This window comes from Podarcis cretensis (genome assembly GCF_951804945.1).
Source record: "Podarcis cretensis genome assembly, chromosome: 10".
Classification (NCBI taxonomy): domain Eukaryota; kingdom Metazoa; phylum Chordata; class Lepidosauria; order Squamata; family Lacertidae; genus Podarcis; species Podarcis cretensis.
In genome coordinates this window covers 6515402-6536207 of record NC_137179.1, presented here as the reverse complement: position 1 = coordinate 6536207, position 20806 = coordinate 6515402, and the positions used below count along the sequence as shown (strand labels likewise).

Below are 20806 nucleotides of genomic sequence, written 5' to 3'. Positions count from 1 at the left end.
CTTAGCGTAACTCCTCCTCCTACCCGTGATCACTGAGATCGGTTGTCCCAGTGCATCCCCCCCTGTGGAACATGCCCCAGCCATTTTGTGGGCTGGGGCCCACTCCCCGGCAGCCCTGACCCCTCCTCTTACGAACAAAATAACACCTTAAACAAACAAACAAAACCAATAAAACAATACAAACAAAAAACTGTAAAAATTACAAAAACATCAAAATAAAAAAATAATTCCCCAAGTCCAACCAAACATCCATCCCACCCCCACCCCCCACATACAAAAAAATCCAAAGGAAAATTTTAAAAAACATTTTAAAAACACTCTGTGCCCCTCTTGCAGTAACAGCTGTCCTAGTGAGGCCTGTCAGGCCCCGCCCTGGGCCAGGTGGTAAGTGGCAGGAAGGAGCAGGGCCCTCAGGCACTCACTCAGGGGAGTCCTCCTGGGCAGCAGGCAGCAAGCAGCAGGCAGTCCTTATGAGGCTTCAGGCCCCGCCCCAGGCCAGGTGGTAAGTGGCAAGAGCAGGGCCCTCAAGCACTCACTCAGGGGAGTCCTCCTGGGCAGCAGGCAGCAAGCAGCAGGCAGTCCTTGTGAGGCTTCAGGCCCCGCCCCAGGCCAGATGGTAAGTGGCAAGAGCAGGGCCCTCAAGCACTCACTCAGGGGAGTCCTCCTGGGCAGCAGGCAGCAAGCAGCATGCAGTCCTTATGAGGCTTCAGGCCCCGCCCCAGGCCAGGTGGTAAGTGGCAAGAGCAGGGCCCTCAAGCACTCACTCAGGGGAGTCCTCCTGGGCAGCAGGCAGCAAGCAGCAGGCAGTCCTTATGAGGCTTCAGGCCCCGCCCCAGGCCAGGTGGTAAGTGGCAAGAGCAGGGCCCTCAAGCACTCACTCAGGGGAGTCCTCCTGGGCAGCAGGCAGCAAGCAGCAGGCAGTCCTTGTGAGGCTTCAGGCCCCGCCCCAGGCCAGGTGGTAAGTGGCAAGAGCAGGGCCCTCAGGCACTCACTCAGGGGAGTCCTCCTGGGCAGCAGGCAGCAAGCAGCAGGCAGTCCTTGTGAGGCTTCAGGCCCCGCCCCAGGCCAGATGGTAAGTGGCAAGAGCAGGGCCCTCAAGCACTCACTCAGGGGAGTCCTCCTGGGCAGCAGGCAGCACGCAGTCCTTATGAGGCTTCAGGCCCCGCCCCAGGCCAGATGGTAAGTGGCAAGAGCCAATAAACCAATAAACAATAAACCAATTCTACCCAAACACACACATTTTCAATTTCTCTTATTATTATTTTTTAGGGTCTTCCCGGTCCCGTTGGGCCCAAAGGAGACCAAGTAAGTGAAAACAGCGTGGAGAGACCATTGGATCACAGTGCCGAGAGGAAATTGGGGTGCGGAGTCATTGGGCGGCCAGAACTGAGGTTTGATGCTCACCTGGGGTGTTCATTGTGGACGTAGGCCATAGCATTTCAGGCTGTGGGCACATGGGTTGGGGAACCTTCAGACTGCAGGCCAATCATGGTTTACCGGGGGCCCCAATTTGGCCCATGAAGCTACCATATTTTTCGCTCTATAAGATGCACCACACCACAAGACGCACCTAGTTTTTGGAGGAGGAAAACAAGAAAAAAAATATTCTAAATCTCAGAAGCCAGAACAGCAAGAGGGATCGCTGCGCAGTGAAAGCAGCAATCCCTCTTGCTGTTCTGGCTTCTGGGATAGCTGCGCAGCCTGCATTCGCTCCATAAGACGCACACACATTTCCCCTTACTTTTTAGGAGGGGAAAAGTGAATCTTATAGAGCAAAAAATATGGTATTTTCCCCATCTCAAAAAAATTCACAAAACAAAAAAATTAGCATGAAAATCCCTGAAACGAGAAGTAATCGACTATAGAATTGCATTAAATAACAAAAATAAAAAAATCAACCTAGAAATAAACAGAGACTTTACGAGATGCCGGCTACAAAACTTGTTTCACTGAACTAATCAGTTTCCTCAGAACGAAATAAAGAAATTATAAACCAGGACAACACCCTGTCAGTCATGGGCCATCATAATGATGCCATGTGATTGGCTAGTGGGCTGTTATGACTTGTCAGATTTGGCCCATGAAAACAATCCTGGCCTGTGGAGTCAAAATTTTCCCCAACTCTGAAATGGCAGAAGGTAGTGTTCTCCCTTATAGGGCTCCTACCTCAATTCAGACAGGCTTTCACCCCAATACACGTGGCCTAGAACTGCACTGTTAACATGCACTTTCCTGCTAACCCTGACTTTCCCCCTTCTTTAACAGGGCATCCAAGGATTTCCTGGTGCTCCAGCTATGGGTGTAAGTGCATTTTTTAATTTTTGCGGTGATTAGGAAGGTTTCTCCAGCCCAAATCATAATAGTTCAGTTGGAGTGGCATGTGACAATATCATCAGAAGCTGTCTCATATTGTAGCCTTATTGGAGTTCACCGATTGGGTCTGCGTTGCTCCGGGACAGGAGGAAGGAAGTCAAATGACACCGAGGTTGGTTCCAAGAAAGAGTTTATTCTGCTCTCTGGATAGCAGAAGGCACATGCTTGGTGAGTCCACAGCAAGTCCAAAGAAATGAGAAGTTTCATGCAGTATATGATGTTGGTTTCTGCTTCCTTCCCTGTGCAGCGAAGTGCTTGTCACGAGACAGGTGTTTACATTCCACAGTCAGCGTACTGTTGGGTTTCCCACAGGAAAGGGAGACTGGATGTGACGTACACTGGTTTCCTGTTTTTTACAGTTCTCTCGGTGCTTCCGAGGAGAGAGGTTGCCTCTCTGCTCACGCAGAGGCAAGATGCATGTCTGTAATCTCTCAGCTTTGAAGTGTAAATAAAGTAATGTAAAGTATGTGGCACGTACAGCTCATCCTTCCGCTGTGCACAGGAGACTGCAAAAACAACATATATATCCTCCAGGCACCCTCTCTCTCCTTCCCCAGGAATCCAACCACGTCAGCCTATGTACGCAGGTTGACATCACATATGTTCTTGCTCTGGTATTCTTAACCATAAAAGGGTATTTCTTCCTGTACTTCTGACCATAAAAGGATCTTCCACTTCCTACTCTTATCTTGGAGGAAGAGGTCATCAACTCCGAGAACACGCTCTGGCATTGTTCCCGGACTTAGGTCTGTGTGTCTTTTGTGGTCAGGACATAAGATAAGGCACAAACGTGTTTTCTCTGTTCTACTGGTACAGCCAAGGTCATCCCTTGCCGTGACTGATAAAGGAGAGAGTTTGTTTATACAGCTGTGTCCTTGTTATGCATTTGCTCAACAGCTCAAGTTTTATGCATTTTAGAGTGCTCTCTTGGAGAAAGAAGAAAAGGGGGGGGTGAGTCAGTTTTAAACTGACTGCACAGAATCCCATTCCTTCAATATTAGGTCAAACCCTGGGTTTCTCCAGCCCCATATTGTCTACACTGACTGGACCACTTATAAACACCATCTCCAACTCCTCAAAAGATTCCATCAACGGTGTCTCCGAAAATTTTTACACATCCCTAGGGAAGACAGGCAAACTAATGCCAGTGTGCTCGAAGAAGCAAAGATCGCCAGTGTCAGAGCAATGATTCTTCAACATCAACTTTGTTGGGCTGGTCATGTTGTGCGGATGCCTGATTATAATCTTCCAAAGCAACTACTCTATTCCAAACTTAAAAATGGAAAGCGTAATTCTGGTGGTCAACAAAAGAAGTTTATTTTTTTCCCATTACATTTTTATTAATTTTCCAACACAATTATACAATTTTATCCATGTTTTAACAAATTAATCTTTTTTGACTTCCTTCTGCTTCTCTGGTAATCATCCGTATTTACTCTTCAATACGCATTCCCTTCGTTGTATTGCCATTTGTCTTCCCTCCTCTTTCTATTTTCTTTTAAACAATACATCTCAAACTTTTACAGTGCTTCTTGAAACCCCACTAGTGTTGTTTGCACATCACATACTGTCAGCTAGCCAGCTGCATGCGTTGCTGCACTTAGAAAAAGAAACACTCTCGGCAGCCAGCCATAAATTCCTTTCTTTATTTCCTTCTTACAAGATTACATGCAGAATCAACAAAGCGACCCGTCTCTCATGACGCGTTGCTCTAACTACTTTCTCTTTTCCCTCTCCCTCGAGACCAACAGAGCCAACAGCTCAGCCCCTTCCGTTTTTCCCTGTGACGTGGATCCCCCTCTCTCTGAAGCACCCCTTCCTCCCCAGACTCACTATCCTCTTCTCTGTCTTCTGAGGAGGACTCAGTGCTGAGCAGTGGAGATTGTTCCCTGTATCCTCTAATCCTTTCCTCCCTCGCTGCCTGCAGTTCCCTGACACATACATTTTTCAGATAATCTACAAACTTTCCCCAGTCTTCGATGAACTTTTGGTTTCGAACATATCTTATTTTCCCAGTCAATTTGTCCAGTTCCGCATAGTCCGTTAATTTCGATCTCCATTCTTGTATCGTCCTTACTTCCTCTTGTTTCCATTTCTGGGCCAGTAAAATTCTTGCTGCTGTAACTGCATACTGGAAGAGTTTACAGTCTTTTCTTCTTATTTCATTTCCTGTAATCCCTAAGTGAAAAACTTCTGGTTTCTTAACAAAAGTGTATTTTAACATCTTTTTCAATTCATTATATATTGCTTCCCAAAAACTCCTCACTTTCTTACATTCCCACCACATATGGTAAAACGTTCCCTCTTTATCTTTACATTTCCAACACTTATTACATGTTTTATACATTTTTGCAAGTTTTACAGGTGTAATGTACCATCTATAAAACATTTTCATAACATTTTCCTTCAACACCATGCATGCAGTAAATTTTAAATTTTCTTTCCACAATTTTTCCCAGTCTTCAAATTGAATATTATATCTAAAATCTTTGGCCCATTGTATCGTTACCGATTTAACCTCTTCATCTTTCGTGTACCATTCCAACAATATCTTATACATTTTTGACAAAATTTTATATTCATTATTTATTATATCTATTTGGAACTTAGAGTCTTTTTCTGCATAGCCACTTTCTTTTATATCTTTTTTAAACATTTCGTTTACCTGGAAATAATGCAACCAATCATACACATGATCTTTAACTTGTTCATATGGTTTAAATTTCCATTTTCCTCCTTCTTTAGTTACCATTTCCCCATACGTAGCCCATTTACCTCTCATGTTAATTTTCTTTACCCACATAACCTCCAACGGGGAAAGCCAATGTGGAACTCTCGGTTCCAAAAGACTTTTATACCTGTCCCATACTTCTATTAGCGAATTTCTGAAAATGTGGTTCCCAAAGCCTTTATGAACTTTCTTCTTGTCACACCATAGGTAAGCATGCCAACCAAATCTGTTATCAAAACCTTCAAGGTCTAGTAATTCCATATTTTCTAGTTTAATCCAATCCTTTAACCAACATAGACATGCTGCTTCATAATATAATTTCATATCTGGCAGGGCGAAGCCTCCTCTTTCTTTCACATCTGTTAATAATTTAAATTTTATTCTTGGCTTCTTACCCTGCCATATATACCTTGAAATCACTCTTTGCCAGTCCTTAAAGATCCCTATCCCCTTGATGATGGGGATAGTCTGAAATAAAAATAACATCTTTGGAAGCACGCTCATCTTTATTGTGGAAATTCTGCCCCAAAAAGACAGTTTCTTTCTGCCCCACACCTCCAGGTCATTCCTTATTCCCTTCCAAACCTGTACATAATTATTCTGGAACAGGTCGATATTTTTAGGAGTTAACCAAATTCCTAAGAATTTTACTTTCTTCACCACCTCTATCTCTGTTGTTGCATTCTTTCTATCGTATTATACTCCATATTTTTAACCATTATTTTAGTCGTTTTCTTATTCAATCTAAACCCGGCCACGTTTCCAAATTGTTCAATCTCCTTCAATACTTCTTTAACACTTTCCATTGGTTCTTCCATCGTTATAACCAGATCATCGGCAAAGGCTTTGACTTTATATTCATTCTGACCTACTGTCACCCCTTTAATTAATCTGTTTTGTCTAATCACATTCAAAAAGACCTCTAGGACCATTATAAATAGCAATGGCGAGAGCGGACAACCCTGTCTTGTTCCTTTAGATATCTTTATATCTTCCGTAACTACATTGTTTACTATCAGTTTAGCTCTCTGCTCTGTATATATTGCCTTGATTCCATTGAAAAACTCTTTCCCCACTTCCATATACTCCAAATTTTTCAGCATAAAATCCCATACTACATTATCAAATGCCTTTTCAGCATCCACAAACATTAATATCACTTGTTTCTCATTCCTGGCAGTCAGATATTCCAAAATATTAATTATATTCCTTACATTATCTTTCATTTGTCTGCCTGGCAGAAACCCTGCTTGGTCTTTGTGGATAGTTCTTATCCATATATTTTTCATTCTCTCCGCTAAAATCCCCGCAAATATTTTGTAATCCGTATTCAACAATGAAATAGGTCTATAATTTTTAACTTGTGTTAAGTCCGAATCTTGTTTTGGAATCAAAGTAATAAACGCTTCTTTCCACGTTTCTGGGATCTCTTTTGCTTTTAGGATATTATTCATAACTTCTTTCAATGGTATCATCAAAACATTTCTCATTTCTCATTTCCGATGTAAATCCATCTGGTCCTGGAGCCTTTCCCAACAAAAGAAGTTTAAAGACTCTCTCAAAGCAAATCTAAAAAAAATGTAGTATAAACACCGACAACTGGGAAACACTGGCCTGTGAACGCTCCAGTTGGAGAACAGCCTTTACCAAAGATGTCATGGGCTTTGAAGATGCTTGAACTCAGGATGGAAGGACTTGCTAAAAGGAAGGCACACTTGGCAAATCTCACTGTGATCACCTCCTGTCTGGAAACCTGTGTCCCCACTGTGGAAGGACGTATGGATCCAGAACGGGCCTCCACAGTCACTTACGGACTCATTGTTAAAACCGTGTTCATGGAAGACAATCTTACTCAGCTCCGAGTGATCGAAGAAGAAGAAGAAGAAGAAGAAGACGACGACAGTGGTACTATGACTTCCCTTGATCGAGACACTATACTTCAGTTGAAACGGCCTAGAATAGCGGGTTTTTTGCTGCTTCATCACACTGTTGACTCATGTTCAGCTTGTGGTCCGCTAAGACCTCTTGATTCTTTTCACACGCACTTCTGGCAAATCCTCACCGTGATCACCTCCTGCCTGAGAACCTATACCCCTACTGTGGACGGATGTGTGGATCCAGAACTGGCCTCCACAGTCCCTTACAGACTCACTGTTAAGACCGTGTTCATGGAAGACAATCTTACTTAGCTATGAGTAAGAGATGAATATGATTGACTGACAGAGGCTCTCTGGGGTTTTAGACAGGGGGTGTTCCCAGCCCTAACCTGAAGATCCTGAGGACTGAACCCAGGTATAGCTGTCAACTTTTCCCTTTTCTTGCGAGGAATCCTATTCAGAATAAGGGAATTTCCCTTTTAAAAAGGGAAACATTGACAGCTATGAACCCAGGCCCTTCTGCATGCAAAACAGATTCTCTGCTACTGAGCCATGGCTCTTCTTCATACATGCCATTAGGAGCGTGAGATTTTCCATGCCTGCCATTGGGGTGGGGGGTCATGATATTCCTGGCCTTTTCCTGGAGGAGCAGCAGTCCCTGGAGCACAGAATAACATGTGGCAGAAGTCACCGTTGCCAAGCAAGCGAGGCTAAGATTGGGCAGAGAGACTCACCGGTGGTCTCTTACTCCTCAGGTGGTGGGACCTTCAGGCAAGAAAGGTGCCAGGGTAAGTGGGGCAGGGGCCTGCAAGATATGTGGGAGGCTGTCCATTTTTGGGGAGGAAGACCATTTTCCCAGGAACGTTTTGTCGGAAATCAATCCTTTATCAGGAGAAACTGGCAACTCTCCCCGGCACCCGGCATGATTCCCTGTTGACCTCCCTGGCTGCATTCCCCAGCAAGATCCAGGCTAGGTCGCAATAGGCGATCCTTCTCAGCGTGAGAAGAACACACCCCTCTTTCCTGCCCCCTGGCAGGGGAAAGAGATAGACAGAAACGTATTTACATGCCTTTATTTCTGTCTTTGCAGCATTACAAAAACATGACTGCTCTCTTCAAACTCCAGCAGCCTAGTAGCAAACACTTCCTGGACAGGAACAAACAGAAGAGCTCATATTACACTCTGAGCTAATTCCGGTGCTTCGCACTGTGAATTGACTGTCCCTCTGATTCCCACGGGCAGTCCCAACATTCCCATCATGTTTACTTTTCAAGCTAGCACTTTGCAGCTGCATTGCATCCATATCGTAACACGTTTTGCAGGGAAGCTGTGGATTAAAGAGCATTGGCGGGTGTTTGCCTTCTGTGCCATTAAAAGAGCTTTTTCAGATGAGATCTTCTTGGCTGTCCTCCTCACACCTAAGGCTGATAACACACCATTCAGAGAGAAGTATCCCATCCAGATGGGTGGCTTCCAAATCTTTAATCTCCAGGAGATGCTCTGCAACATTATTGCACTTGTCAAGGAACTGTAGATTCCCTTGCGTGCTGCAAGGGATGTTGGGGGCATGTACCTATCCCAGCTTTCCTATTTTTCCTGGGGGGAGAGTTGCTCCTAATTGCATGAGGGCTGATGCTATGCTGAACGTGCCTAACAGAGGACAGAAAAGCATAGAATCGTAGAGTTAGAAGGGACCCTGGGGTCATCTAGTCCAACCCCCTGCAGTGCAATTCTCTCTCTCTCTCTCTCTCTCTCTCTCTCTCTATCATCACTTTATATAGGGGGATTTGGGGCCAATTGGCCCCCCAGGTCCAAAAGGAGACCCAGGGGACCAAGGAGAAAAGGGGGAGAAGGTCAGTGTATTTATTACTTATTTAAAGTGCTAGCCTTTTGTTTTTCTACAATTGTCTTTTGTCTCACAATGCAAGTTCTCTAGGAGATTTTATGTACAGATGCACCACTTTTCGGGGAAAAGGCAGCTTACGAAAGAGATTTAAAAAAACAAAAAAATACTTTAAAAATACAAGTAAAAGCAATCCAATTGCAAAGATAAAAGAAAATAAAGGTCAGACGTTTGAAACAGTTTGAAAACCCAACTCCCACTGCCTTTCTCAAAACGCCAGTTGAAACTAAAATGGTCCTGAAGTTTGCTTTTCAAAGGGCTACATGTGCTTCTTTTTCGGAAGTAATTTCAAAGATCTGGAGCCACCACTAAAAAAGCCCTGTTTTGATTGCCCACCAGCATGATGGAACTTGTTGGTTGGTGTGTGAGGAGGGCCTCAGAGGCTGATCTAAAAGCCTAGGCTGGTTTATATGATCACAGGCCGTCCTTCAAATCACTTGGTCCCGAGGCATTTAATGCTTTGAAATTCAGCGGCAGCACCTTGAGTCTCAAAGGTCTACCATCGTCACGGGTGTCCATATGCAGAAATTAAAGCTGCAGAACCCCTGTCCTGGCCACATCTGGTTTGGTCCCCAAATAATGCTCTGAGCTCCCTTTTCTTTCAAACGGGTTACCCCCGTTGCATTTTAGGAAACAGAAAAACAAGCAAGCTCTGGACTTGCTACCCTGCAAGAGTATTTCAGGATACGGTGAAAAGGGTTCAAAGTGGGCTGAATTTTTGCCTTGATCTCTGCAGGGAAGCCCGGGATTTGGCATTCCAGGACAGCTGGGGCTGAAGGGCGAGCCAGGAGAAAGGGTGAGTTGGGAAATTGGGCAGCGAGTGTCCATCAAAGGAGGAGAGACAGGGAAGTGGGGGCAGAACTGGAATGAAGCAAATCTGGCTTTGGGGAGTGTTCTTCTCCTCTCTGCCCTTCTAGACATACCTGTATTTTTCGCTCCATAAGACACACCTGACCATAAGACGCACCTAGTATTTAGAGGGGGAAAGCAAGGGGGGGGAATTCTGTGCAGAGCACTTAAGCAGCTCTCGCTTTTCTTGCTTTAAACCCTGCCATCCCTCCTTCAGCTTCGCTGAGAAGCCAGCAGAGCAAGCTGCGCAGCTCTCGTTGAAGCCAGCAGAGCAAGAGCGATAGCTGCGCAGGGCCTCTTGTTCTGCTGGCTTCCCAGCAAAGCGAGATGAGGGACGAAAGGGAGCCCTTACAAGGGAGCGCTGAGCAGAGCCTGGCAGCGGCTCTTACTGGATTTTCCGGGAGGTGCTGGGACAGAGGGCAGCGCTGAGCAGAGCCTGTATGCATCCCAGATGTGAATGCAGGCGGGAGGCTCTGCTTTAAAGAACCTAGCGTGTGTGCGGCTCTTGGGGATATTTTCACGAGGTGGAAGAAGGGACTGAGGGGCTGCCCTTCTCCCTCCTCGGGGAAAAGCCCCCAAGAGCCACACACACACTCCACGCGGCTCTTTAAAGGGAGCGCTGAGCAGAGCCTCCCGCCTGAATTCGCTCCACTTTTTAGAAGGGGAAAAGTGCGTCTTATGGCGCGAAAAATGCGGTAATTTGAAAGCTAAGTTTGTGGGTTTTCCTATGCTGGCTTGCACATGGAGCAAACACTGCCTTGTGCATATACATATTTTAATTGATAGTTTGATTTATGGGGTTTTTTAATTTGATAATGTTTATGTAAACAACCTTGCTTTCTGGATTGCCATGTTTTGAAATGAATCAGCATTTGAATAACAGCATAGGAAGCTGACTTATACGTAAAGTCAGAACGTTGGTTCGTCCAGCGCTGACAGGCAGCAGCTGTCTAGAGTTCGAGACAGGGAGATGCATGCAAATCAGATGTTCTGCCACTGAAATACAGCTGTACCCTTAAGTTAGAGGAGGATACCTTACACTGAGTCAAACCAATGTCCCATACATCTCAGTACTGACCTCAGTCTGCGGTGTTTGCAAGTCCTGGGAGTTTGGCAGGCTAGATATTTAGATGAACAACATTCTAGCCGTATTCCCTGGCACCCAGGGGTGGAAACAGGACAGTGCCAACCTTGGCAAAGTCTCTCTTACTGTGGCGGTGGCTTCCACATTCTGGCGAGATCTTGCAAGAGTTCCACGAGACCTCACGAGATTTTGAAGGGCTTGAAGGGACGCGAGTGGCGCTGTGGGTTAAACCACAGAGCCTAGGTCTTGCCGATCAGAAGGTTGGCAGTTCGAATCCCTGTTGACGGGGTGAGCTCCCGTTGCTCGGTCCCTGCTCCTGCCAACCTAGCAGTTCAAAAGCACGTCAAAGTGCAAGTAGATAAATAGGTACCGCTCCAGCGGGAAGGTAAATGGCATTTCCATGCGCTGCTCTGGTTTGCCAGAAGCGGCTTAGTCATGCTGGCCACATGACCCGGAAGCTGTACGCCAGCTCCCTCGGCCAATAAAGCGAGATGAGTGCCACAACCCCAGAGTCGTCCGCAACTGGACCTTGACCTTTACCTTTAGCAAGATCTTGCCAGAACCGCCACAGCTACCTCTTGTTTCTCCAGGGGCATTCATTTTTGCCACCTGAGGCGGTTGCCTCAGCTTGCCTAATGGATGGGCCAACCCTACTAGGATCTCGGTCACTTCAGGCATTCATTCATTTTGGTTGTTAGTGTCTTCCCCGCAATTCATGTTTTGCCAGTGCATGTGGTATATTCCTGACTAACCTTTTCAATAAATTTAACAGGGAAACGTTGGCTTGTCCGGGAAGCCAGGTCAAAAGGTGAGGATGCAAGGCGCAGAATACTTTTAACAATACTTTCTAGCCAGGTTATTCAGAGAATTTCATGTACGATATGTCACCAACTCCGACAACAAACCTGAAACTAAGCAGGTATTTCTTTTAATCTTCATAGCACATGGACTAAGCTACAAACTACAGTGGTAGTTATGTAGCAAATGCCTTTAAGTGCAATGTGTGTGGTTTAAATGGATTGTCAGCATGGTTCATTTTAAAATTTGAACTGGATGGGTTTATTCCCTATCCTTAAGGAGGTGTGAGACAGCCTGGCTTTCATCCGGACCCCAATGCATGGGCAGGGGAGAAAAAAAAAATCACCACTAGACCTGGAAAATCCTGCCAACCTAGCAGTTCGAAAGCACGTCAAAGTGCAAGTAGATAAATAGGTACTGCTCCGGCGGGAAGGTAAATGGCGTTTCTGTGCACTGCTCTGGTTCGCCAGAAGCGGCTTAGTCATGCTGGCCACATGATCCGGAAGCTGAACACCGGCTCCCTCGGCCAATAAAGCGAGATGAGCACCACAACCCCAGAGTCGGCCACGACTGGACCTAATGGTCAGGGGTCCCTTTACCTTTACCTTTAGACCTGGAAAAAGCTACCATTGGTGCCAATGGAGCTTTTTCCCCCTCTGGAGCTTAAGAGGTGGGGTTTTTTCAGGACCCTGAAGAGGGATGAAAAGGTAAAGCTTCTCTTCTTTGTGCACTATACTCCAGATAACAACTGACACACACATTTTGCAAGTCAGAATAAGGTTGCTGTTTCCAGGGGAGGAGGGAGAGAGAGGGGCAAAATAGACCAACATCTTGGCTGTTGTTTACTTCAGGGGGAAACTGGTCCAAAAGGTGAGAAAGGTGAGCAAGGACCGTCCGGAAGACCTGGGGAGCCCGGCCTAAGAGGTAAAGATGTAAGTAGAAACTAAAAGTACAAATCTGGGGAGCTGAATTTTGCGATTTCTGAACCAATGACTAGGCGAGGAAGTATGTGGTTATTTAGCTCAGGGCTAGCCAGCACAGTGCCCTCCATAAATTGCTGGATTACAACTCCAATCATTGTTGTTTTTTTTTAAAAAAATATTTTTATTGCTTTTTTTAACATATCATTTCCAACAGTCATATAACATAACTTCTTATCTTATGCAATGTTTTAGACTTCCGTCAACACCTCTGATGATTTTTCGTTCTTTATCACTTATTCTGCATTTCTTAATTTCCCTATTACTCTTAATTATCATTATCTAATAACTTTCCTCATAGTCTTTCTTGCAATATTTCAAATAACCCTCCTTTCAAAACTTCTTGCAGTCCTACTAGCGTAATCTGTTCATTACCATTACTTTTCAAATAGTTCACATATTTACTCCAGTCTTCTAAGAATCTCTGATCCCGCAGGTTTCAAACCCTTCCTGTTAATTTATCTAATTCTGCATAGTTCATCAGTTTCATCCGCCATTCTTCTTTCGTCGGTACAACTCCCATCATTCTTGACCATTGGCCCTAGGCTGCTGGGAATTGTAGTCTCTCAGCCTCCCATCCTTGCTCCTGATAGTGAGGTCAATTACATGCAAACGTAGTCCTGTATCTCAATGACTTTTTGCTCAGGGTAAACAGGTACCAAAATCTAGAACTGCAGGTTGTAACCGTGGCATATAAGTGACAAAGGAACGTAGGGATGAACATTTCAACTTGTTGACACTAACTGTGAAACTCTGCAAAAGCGGTTGCTTTGAATTCATACCAGGGAAGAGGGGGTGTCAGGCGTCCAGGTAACAGCTTGAGAAATCTAGGCTTCCTTCTAATCCCTTGCAATACAAACCCACTGAGTACTTAAACCAGGAGTCGGCAACATTTTTTAGCCGTGGGCCGGTCCACTGTCCCTCAGACCTTGTGGCGGGTTGGAGAAGCCACACCAGCGGGGGCAGAGGAACTGGAAGAAGAAGCGAGGGGGCAAGTAGTCCTTCTCCCCCCCCCCCAGCCCCAGCCCAGCCCAGCCCCAGCCTCTGCGCTTACCTCCCAGGGGCTGCCACCGCCACCACCACTGCTGCTTCTCATGGGTAGCAGAGCGAGCTCATCCGCTCCGCTCTCTGGTCCACAGGAGCACCCGGGCGGTGGCGGCAGAGGGAAGGTGAGTGGCACAAAAGGGCTGGCTCCAGAGAGGGGCTGCTAAAATGATGCTCAGCCAGCTCAGGAGTTCAGCGTACACTCGAGTAGGACCCTGGCAGAGATACATGCCCGACTGGCATGTTCCCTCCCTCCTGGTCTTTCGTTTGGGAGTTTCAAAAGCTTTCTTCAACCCAAACATCACAGCGACCGATGCCAACTGACACCGGCACACTTAGGGATCCGCAGAGTTTGCGCACCTTGCATGATAGACCTCAGCAACTTAGCATTTTGGCTAATCTACTTTATTTACATATAAACACACACGGAGCACTGCAACGTGGCTCCTTCTCTCTCTAGCATCAGACAGCAAAGAGAGAAAGAACAAAGGACAATAGTCCCACTTCACGGAACACAGTAACACAAACATCCTGTCTTCATCACTTCCCACTCTGTAGAGTCAAAACATACACCGTCATGTGATAGACAAAAATCCCATGACTGCAATCATGAAGCAGGAATTCTAACAAGCCCAGGCCCCTTCCTCCTCTAGGCAGGGCGAGGAGAAGCCAGGAGGAGGGAGGGAGGGAGGAGGCGCCACCGCTGTGTGTGTGAGGGATGGGGGGGGGATGGAATGGCTCAGGGGGGGAATGGTGCAGCCTGAACAAACAGAAGCCCCACGCCGACCCACGGACAGTCCATATGCCAGATCCTGAAGGCAATTGGGCCTGATCTGGCCCACGGACCTTGGTTTGCCAACCCCTGACTTAAGCTAACATATGTAGTTGCATCAACAATTTTGCTCAGTTTTCTGGGGCCTTTCAGGGCATGGTCATACTCTGTCATAATGTCTGTGTAAGATGTCTTAATAGGGCATACTAGGGCATTTTTCCAAACAGAACTCAGTAGCCCCTCTCAGATGTGTACCGTTACCATTATAAGAGAACAAGGCAGGTGCTCATGTTGATTTTCAGCACATCTTTTTCTAGAAAAATAGCACTGGGGCTTCCTGACATTACAGCTCTGAAGCTCCTAAGGGGGTGTTGCATTGAACATCGGCCCTTCTGTCCTTCTAGGGGGAAGCAGGCTCTCCTGGTGAGACTGGAGAGAGAGGATTTCGGGTAAGGAATCTCTCTTGACTTGCATGCTGCTGAGACCTCAAGCTCTCCATAGCTACCCAGTGAATCCTCTTTCCCTGACACACTAGGTTTTTATTTACCTACAGGTCGTATTTTGATGTATGGGGATTTTGTGGGAATGTTCAGGGATGCAGGAGAGGATGTATTGTTTGATTATAGCCTTTCCAACTTGTGTAAACAAGTTCACAATTTAGCAGAGTAACATTCCCCTTTTTAAACTCACAGCAGATGCGTTTGCTCAGGCTCGCTAAAGCCTCTATAATAACTGTTCTGGTATTTTCCCCTTATTCCCTCGTAAAAGATAAGACACGACACAGTCTTCTATAAAAGTAGAAAAAGAGTGTACTCACATTCTGTTCACAATCAAATCCCAGAAGGCAGACTTAGCTTAGAAAAGTAATACACACCTGGAAACTATCTCATAAGGAGACAGTCCCTCTGTCCTCTCTTGGCTGGAAGCCAAGAGAGCATCTTTGGCTAAGCAGATATTGCTTCTTCGATGAAAGTAGTCATAGATAGAGAGATGGCGGCCAGTCCTATGCTTTTGTTACCTGCACAGGTGAGGCCATGCCCACCTCTAGTCACATGCAGAGGAAGTCTGTCCCAGCCCAGAAGGAAACAGGAAGTTTACCTCCTGGCTGGACAAACATTCCTCCCCATGTGTAAACATGTTCACTCTAGGAATGTTGTACTTGACTGCTCTTGTGTTTCACATCCCACAGATTTGTCTACCCAGGAACACTCAGTGCTGTCAGTAGGACCCTTGTCCACAGCTCAGCCCCACAGGCGGAGCAAACTCAGTGAGAATCGAGCCCAAATTGCTCATGTCCCCTCAATTCTTCTGCAGGGTCCTTTGGGTCTGCCAGGACGTCCCGGAGAGCGAGGGATGAAAGGAGAGGCGGGAGAAACGGGCAAGGATGTAAGTTGGATACCAAGAGGATTGTGCAGTGGGGGTTGGAATAATTCTGGCACTTTTGACAGCAAGTTGCCAGAATATTAATATATTCAGCACTACAGCTTGCCTCGAAGAAGAAAGATCTACAAATCACATAATGCAGGAGTGCATTTATCTGGCTTTTGGGATTCCCCCAAGGCCCTGCATGTGCTCACACTTTCCTCAAGTGCTTTTACCCGCCTAGAACGTGTCCTTAAAACTGATGTCATGTCCCTTGTTTTCCTGTATGGAGGAGGGAGAAATGTGTGTGTGTATGTTTAGAAATCTCTGGCATGGCTTTCTGTGCAAAGCTAAGAGTGGCCCCCATTGCTCCGCCCACTTTTGCCTCTGGCCCCGCCCACCCCTGGCATGTGGCCCTTGGGCTGAACAGGCCTCTTGCCGTAGTCTTGTTGCTGAGCAACAGCGTGCAGAGCTCAGTGGGGCGGGAGGCCAGCCGACCAGAGAAGCCTTTGAGATGTACTTGCCTAGAGCTAAACTCAGCATCCGAAGTCAGGTCCAGTCCTAGGGTTGGGCAAAGAGCAATCCATGTGGGTCAGAAGGTCCAGGGGTTAGGGGTCATGGGGCCAAGATGAGCAGGAAGCTCATTCTGGGAATGGAGTTGAGAGATGACCTAACCTGGGGAGAAAACAGCAAAGACCTGATGAAGAGAGCACAGCAAAGTTTATATTTTCTGAGAATCCTCCGGAAAAACAATCTCTCAATAATAATAATAATAATAATAATAATAATAATAATAATAATAATTTATTATTTATATCCCGCCCATCTGGCTGGGCCTTCCCAGCCACTCTGGGCGGCTTCCATAAAAACCAAAAATACAGTAAAATCACACGTTAAAAACTTCCCTGAACAGGGCTGCCTTAAGATGTCTTCTGAATGTCAGGTAGTTGTTTATCGCTTTGACATCTGCTGGAAGGGCGTTCCACAGGGTGGGCGCCACTACCGAGAAGGCCCTCTGCCTGGTTCCCTGTAGCTTTGCTTCTCGCAATGAGGGAACCGCCAGAAGGCCCTCGGCGCTGGACCTCAGCGTCCGGGCAGAATGATGGGGGTGGAGACGCTCCTTCAGGTATACTGGACCGAGGCCGTTTAGGGCTTTAAAGGTCAGCACCAACACTTTGAATTGTGCTCGGAAACGCACTGGGAGCCAATGTAGGTCTTTCAAGACCAGTGTTATATGGTCTCGGCGGCCGCTCCCAGTCACCAGTCTAGCTGCCGCATTCTGGATTAGTTGTAGTTTCCGAGTCACCTTCAAAGGTAGCCCCACGTAGAGTGCATTGCAGTAGTCCAAGCGGGAGATAACCAGAGCATGCACCACTCTGGCGAGACAGTCCGCAGGCAGATAGGGTCTCAGCCTACGTACCAGATGGAGCTGGTAAACAGCTGCCCTGGACACAGATTTGACCTGTGCCTCCATGGACAGCTGTGAGTCCAAAATGACTCCCAGGCTGCGCACCTGGTCCTTCAGGGGCACAGTTACCCCATTCAGGACCAGGGAATCCTCCACACCTGCCTGCCTCCTGTCCCCCAGAAACAGTACTTCTGTCTTGTCAGGATTCAACCTCAATCTGTTAGCCGCCATCCATCCTCCAACCGCCTCCAGACACTCACACAGGACCTTCACTGCCCTCACTGGTTCTGATTTAAAAGAGAGGTAGAGCTGGGTATCATCTGCATACTGATGAACACCCAGCCCAAACCTCCTGATGGTCTCTCCCAGCGGCTGCATGTAGATGTTGAAAAGCATGGGGGAGAGGACAGAACCCTGAGGCACCCCAGAAGTGAGAGCCCAGGGGCTGAACACTCATCCCCCAACACCACTTTCTGAACACGGCCCAGGAGGAAGGAGCGGAACCACTGTAGGACAGTGCCCCCAGCTCCCAGCCCCTCAAGACGGTCCAGAAGGATGTTATGGTCGATGGTATCAAACGCCGCTGAGAGATCCAGCAGAACTAGGAAACAGCTCTCACCTTTGTCCCTAGCCCGCCGGAGATCATCAACCAGTGCGACCAAGGCAGTTTCAGTCCCATGATGAGGCCTGAATCCCGACTGGAAGGGATCCAAATGGTCCGCTTCTTCCAGGCGTGCCTGGAGTTGTTCAGCAACCGCTCGCTCTATCACCTTGCCCAAGAATGGAAGATTTGAGACTGGGCGATAGTTGGCCATTGTGGCCGCATCTAAAGATGGTTTTTTAAGAAGCGGTTTAATAACTGCCTCTTTCAGCGGGTCTGGGAAGGCTCCCTCATGGAGGGAAGCATTCACCACCCCACGAAGCCCATCGCCCAGTCCTTCCCGGCTAGCTTTTATAAGCCAGGATGGGCAAGGATCCAGGAGACAGGTGGTTGGTTTCACTTGTCCAAGCAGCCTGTCCACATCCTCGGAGGTAACAGATTGGAATTGATCCCACTCAACTTGACTAGACAGAACTCTAGCACTCTCCCGCCCTGGCCCTGCTCCCACGGTGGAGTCTACTTCTTCCCGAATCTGAGCGATTTTATCTGCAAAAAACTTTGCAAAATCATTGCAGGAGAACACGTGGCCCGTACTGGGCCCCGATGTTACAGGTGGTTCCGCTAAATTGTGAACCAAGTGAAAAATTCTCCTGCTGCTGTTTTCTGCAGATGCAATAGAGGCGGTGAAGAAATTCTTCTTCGCTGTCGCTATCGCCACTTGGTAGGCTCGACGTTGAGCTCTAACCTGTGTCCGATCAGATTCGGAATGAGTTATCCGCCACCAGCGCTCTAGCCATCTCAAAGATTGTTTCATTGCCCTCAGATCCGTGGAAAACCACGGGGCTCTGCGGGCTCCATGCAATCGGAGAGGGCGCTTCGGAGCCAAACAGTCAATAGCCCTGGTTAACTCCGCATTCCAGCGGGCCACCAGGGAATCAGCTGAAAGGCCATCAACATGGGATAAAGCATCCCCTACCACTCTCTGGAAACCATTTGGATCCATTAAGTGGCGGGGGCGGACCATCCGAATTGGTCCCACCTCCCTGCAGAGGGGATGGGTCGCAGAGAAGTCTCAAAGGACCTGTTGATGGCATTTTACCATTGTACTGTTGAGAGTGTATTAATTTATGGTCTGTGTGTGTGGTTTGGGAGCCGCACGGCCAGGGAAACAACAATGCTGTCCAGGGTTGTAAAGACTGCGGAGAGAATAATTGGGTGCCCTCTTCCCACCTTGGATCAAATCTATGCTTCCAGGTAGTGCCATAAGAAAACTGCAGAGATAGCGCAGGATAGTGCGCACCCCGGAAATGATCTCTTTCAGCTTCTGCCTTCTGGAAGAAGGTCCAGGGTTATAAATACTAGGACTAGCCACCTGAGAAACAGTTTCTACCCAAATGCGATTTTGGTTTTAAACGCAGTGTAAGGAGTCTCTATGGGAGAATATTGTATTTAAAAATGAGGTATCAGAGTTTTTAGGCGGCTGACCAGGTTGGGATAGCTGGAATAGCAGGCTTGTTGGTTTTTGAATGTCTGATGTAGTTTTTTCAATTTCATTGTTCTTGTTATGTACTGAAGTTTTCACCCTGGGCCAGCAGGTCCACATATGCAAATAAGGGATTGAAAGTGACATTCAGTGACTGGATAGTTACAGAAAGTGGTTACTGTTGCATTGTAGTGGAGCTGTATATAAGCAGACTGGCTGAACCCTTCAGTTCAGTTCTGTTCTGTTCTGGCCTGTGAATAAACAAGAGCTGTTTGAAGAATTGCTGTGTCATCTGATATCTTCACCCACAACTTAACAGTTCTGTATGGGACAATGACAATAAAGATGATCGTATCGTAGGGCCAGGAACTACAATCACTGTTTCCAGTGTCTGACTGCTGCTGGAAACTCTGCTTCAGAAAGTTGCAGCCATCTGGTTCCCATCCGTGCCTCCTCCTCCTCTGTGTCCTTGAAGGCTGATCAGCTGCAAGTGGAGTCACTCCGCTTTCTCCCCCTTCAGGCTGCTGTTCTGCAGGCGAAGCTGACTCCAGGCCTATGACAGTACTCCATGCTTGCATGAAGGTGTAGCTCTGTGAAATGGCCATGCTGAAACTTGGGTCCAGAATATATTGCACTGTGTTGCCCCAGTTACAGAGAACGTTGAATGGAGAGTCTGTTGACAATTACAATGAAATGTTGATAATTAAAAATGTAAGATGAGCTCTGCTGGATCAGGCCAGTGGCCCATCTAGTCCCGGATCCATGTCAACCGTCCCTTATTTGGTGGGAAAGTCCCTTATCCCAGCGCTGTGTCCTGCTGCTGTCCCTTATTGATGGATGTCCCTTAAATTTCCCGGGTTCCAGAGGAAGCAGCTCCTCTCCCTCCCTCCCTCCCTCCCTGCCGGCCAGGGAGGAGGGAGGCTCCAGCTGGGTTGCTCACCCAATAAGGAGTCTAAGAACCACTTGGGGGTGGAGCTTGCATGCTTTGTGCCGATCAAATCGGCCGCGTTGCCTGGGGACTCGCCTTTGCTCAGCGCTTCCCAGCGGAGAGGTGACGGTGGTTTTCCTTGCCGCATCCCCTTTGCCGGGTTGCTGCGCTGTGGGAACCACCGCTTGAGGCTTCGTTTGGCTGCTGGCTGGGCTTTCTGCCTTTGGCTCAGAGGGGCTCAGAAGTCGAACATACCTGTGCTTGGGAAATCCCTTATTTTGGCTGCTGATCCCTTATTTTCGAGGCTGCTGGTCCCTTATTTTCAAATCTGTAAGTTGACAGCTGTGACAGGATCCCGTTCCCAGATGCCAGTGAGAAGCCCATAAGCAGAATATGATTGCAAGAGCGCTCTACCCACTGGTATTCAACTGGTACCTTTACTGTGGAGACAAAGCATTAGCCATTATGACTAAGTAGCTGCCAGTAGTCTAATTCTCCATTAATATGCCTGACCCGCTTTTAAAGCCACACAAGGCACTCATCCATGGCAAGCAGAGTTGTGGATTTGTGAACGCCTGCTGCCACACCAGGGAGATTGTGAGCATTCCATTC

The 20806-nt window shown here is 47.1% G+C and overlaps 1 protein-coding gene across 1 annotated transcript in view; it reads left to right on the top strand.

Moving 5' to 3' along the window:
- The window catches only part of LOC307224864 (uncharacterized protein), a gene marked incomplete at its 5' end in the record, with an annotated part of 180555 nt that overhangs the window by 34180 nt on the left and 125569 nt on the right, over positions 1-20806 (top strand). The window contains 9 exons of the mRNA XM_079992034.1: positions 1270-1305; positions 2266-2301; positions 7737-7769; positions 8764-8835; positions 9622-9681; positions 11591-11626; positions 12468-12548; positions 14817-14861; positions 15727-15798. Of these exons, the coding sequence (XP_079848160.1) occupies positions 1270-1305; positions 2266-2301; positions 7737-7769; positions 8764-8835; positions 9622-9681; positions 11591-11626; positions 12468-12548; positions 14817-14861; positions 15727-15798 (471 nt within the window). The remainder of the gene's footprint in view (positions 1-1269; positions 1306-2265; positions 2302-7736; positions 7770-8763; positions 8836-9621; positions 9682-11590; positions 11627-12467; positions 12549-14816; positions 14862-15726; positions 15799-20806) is intronic.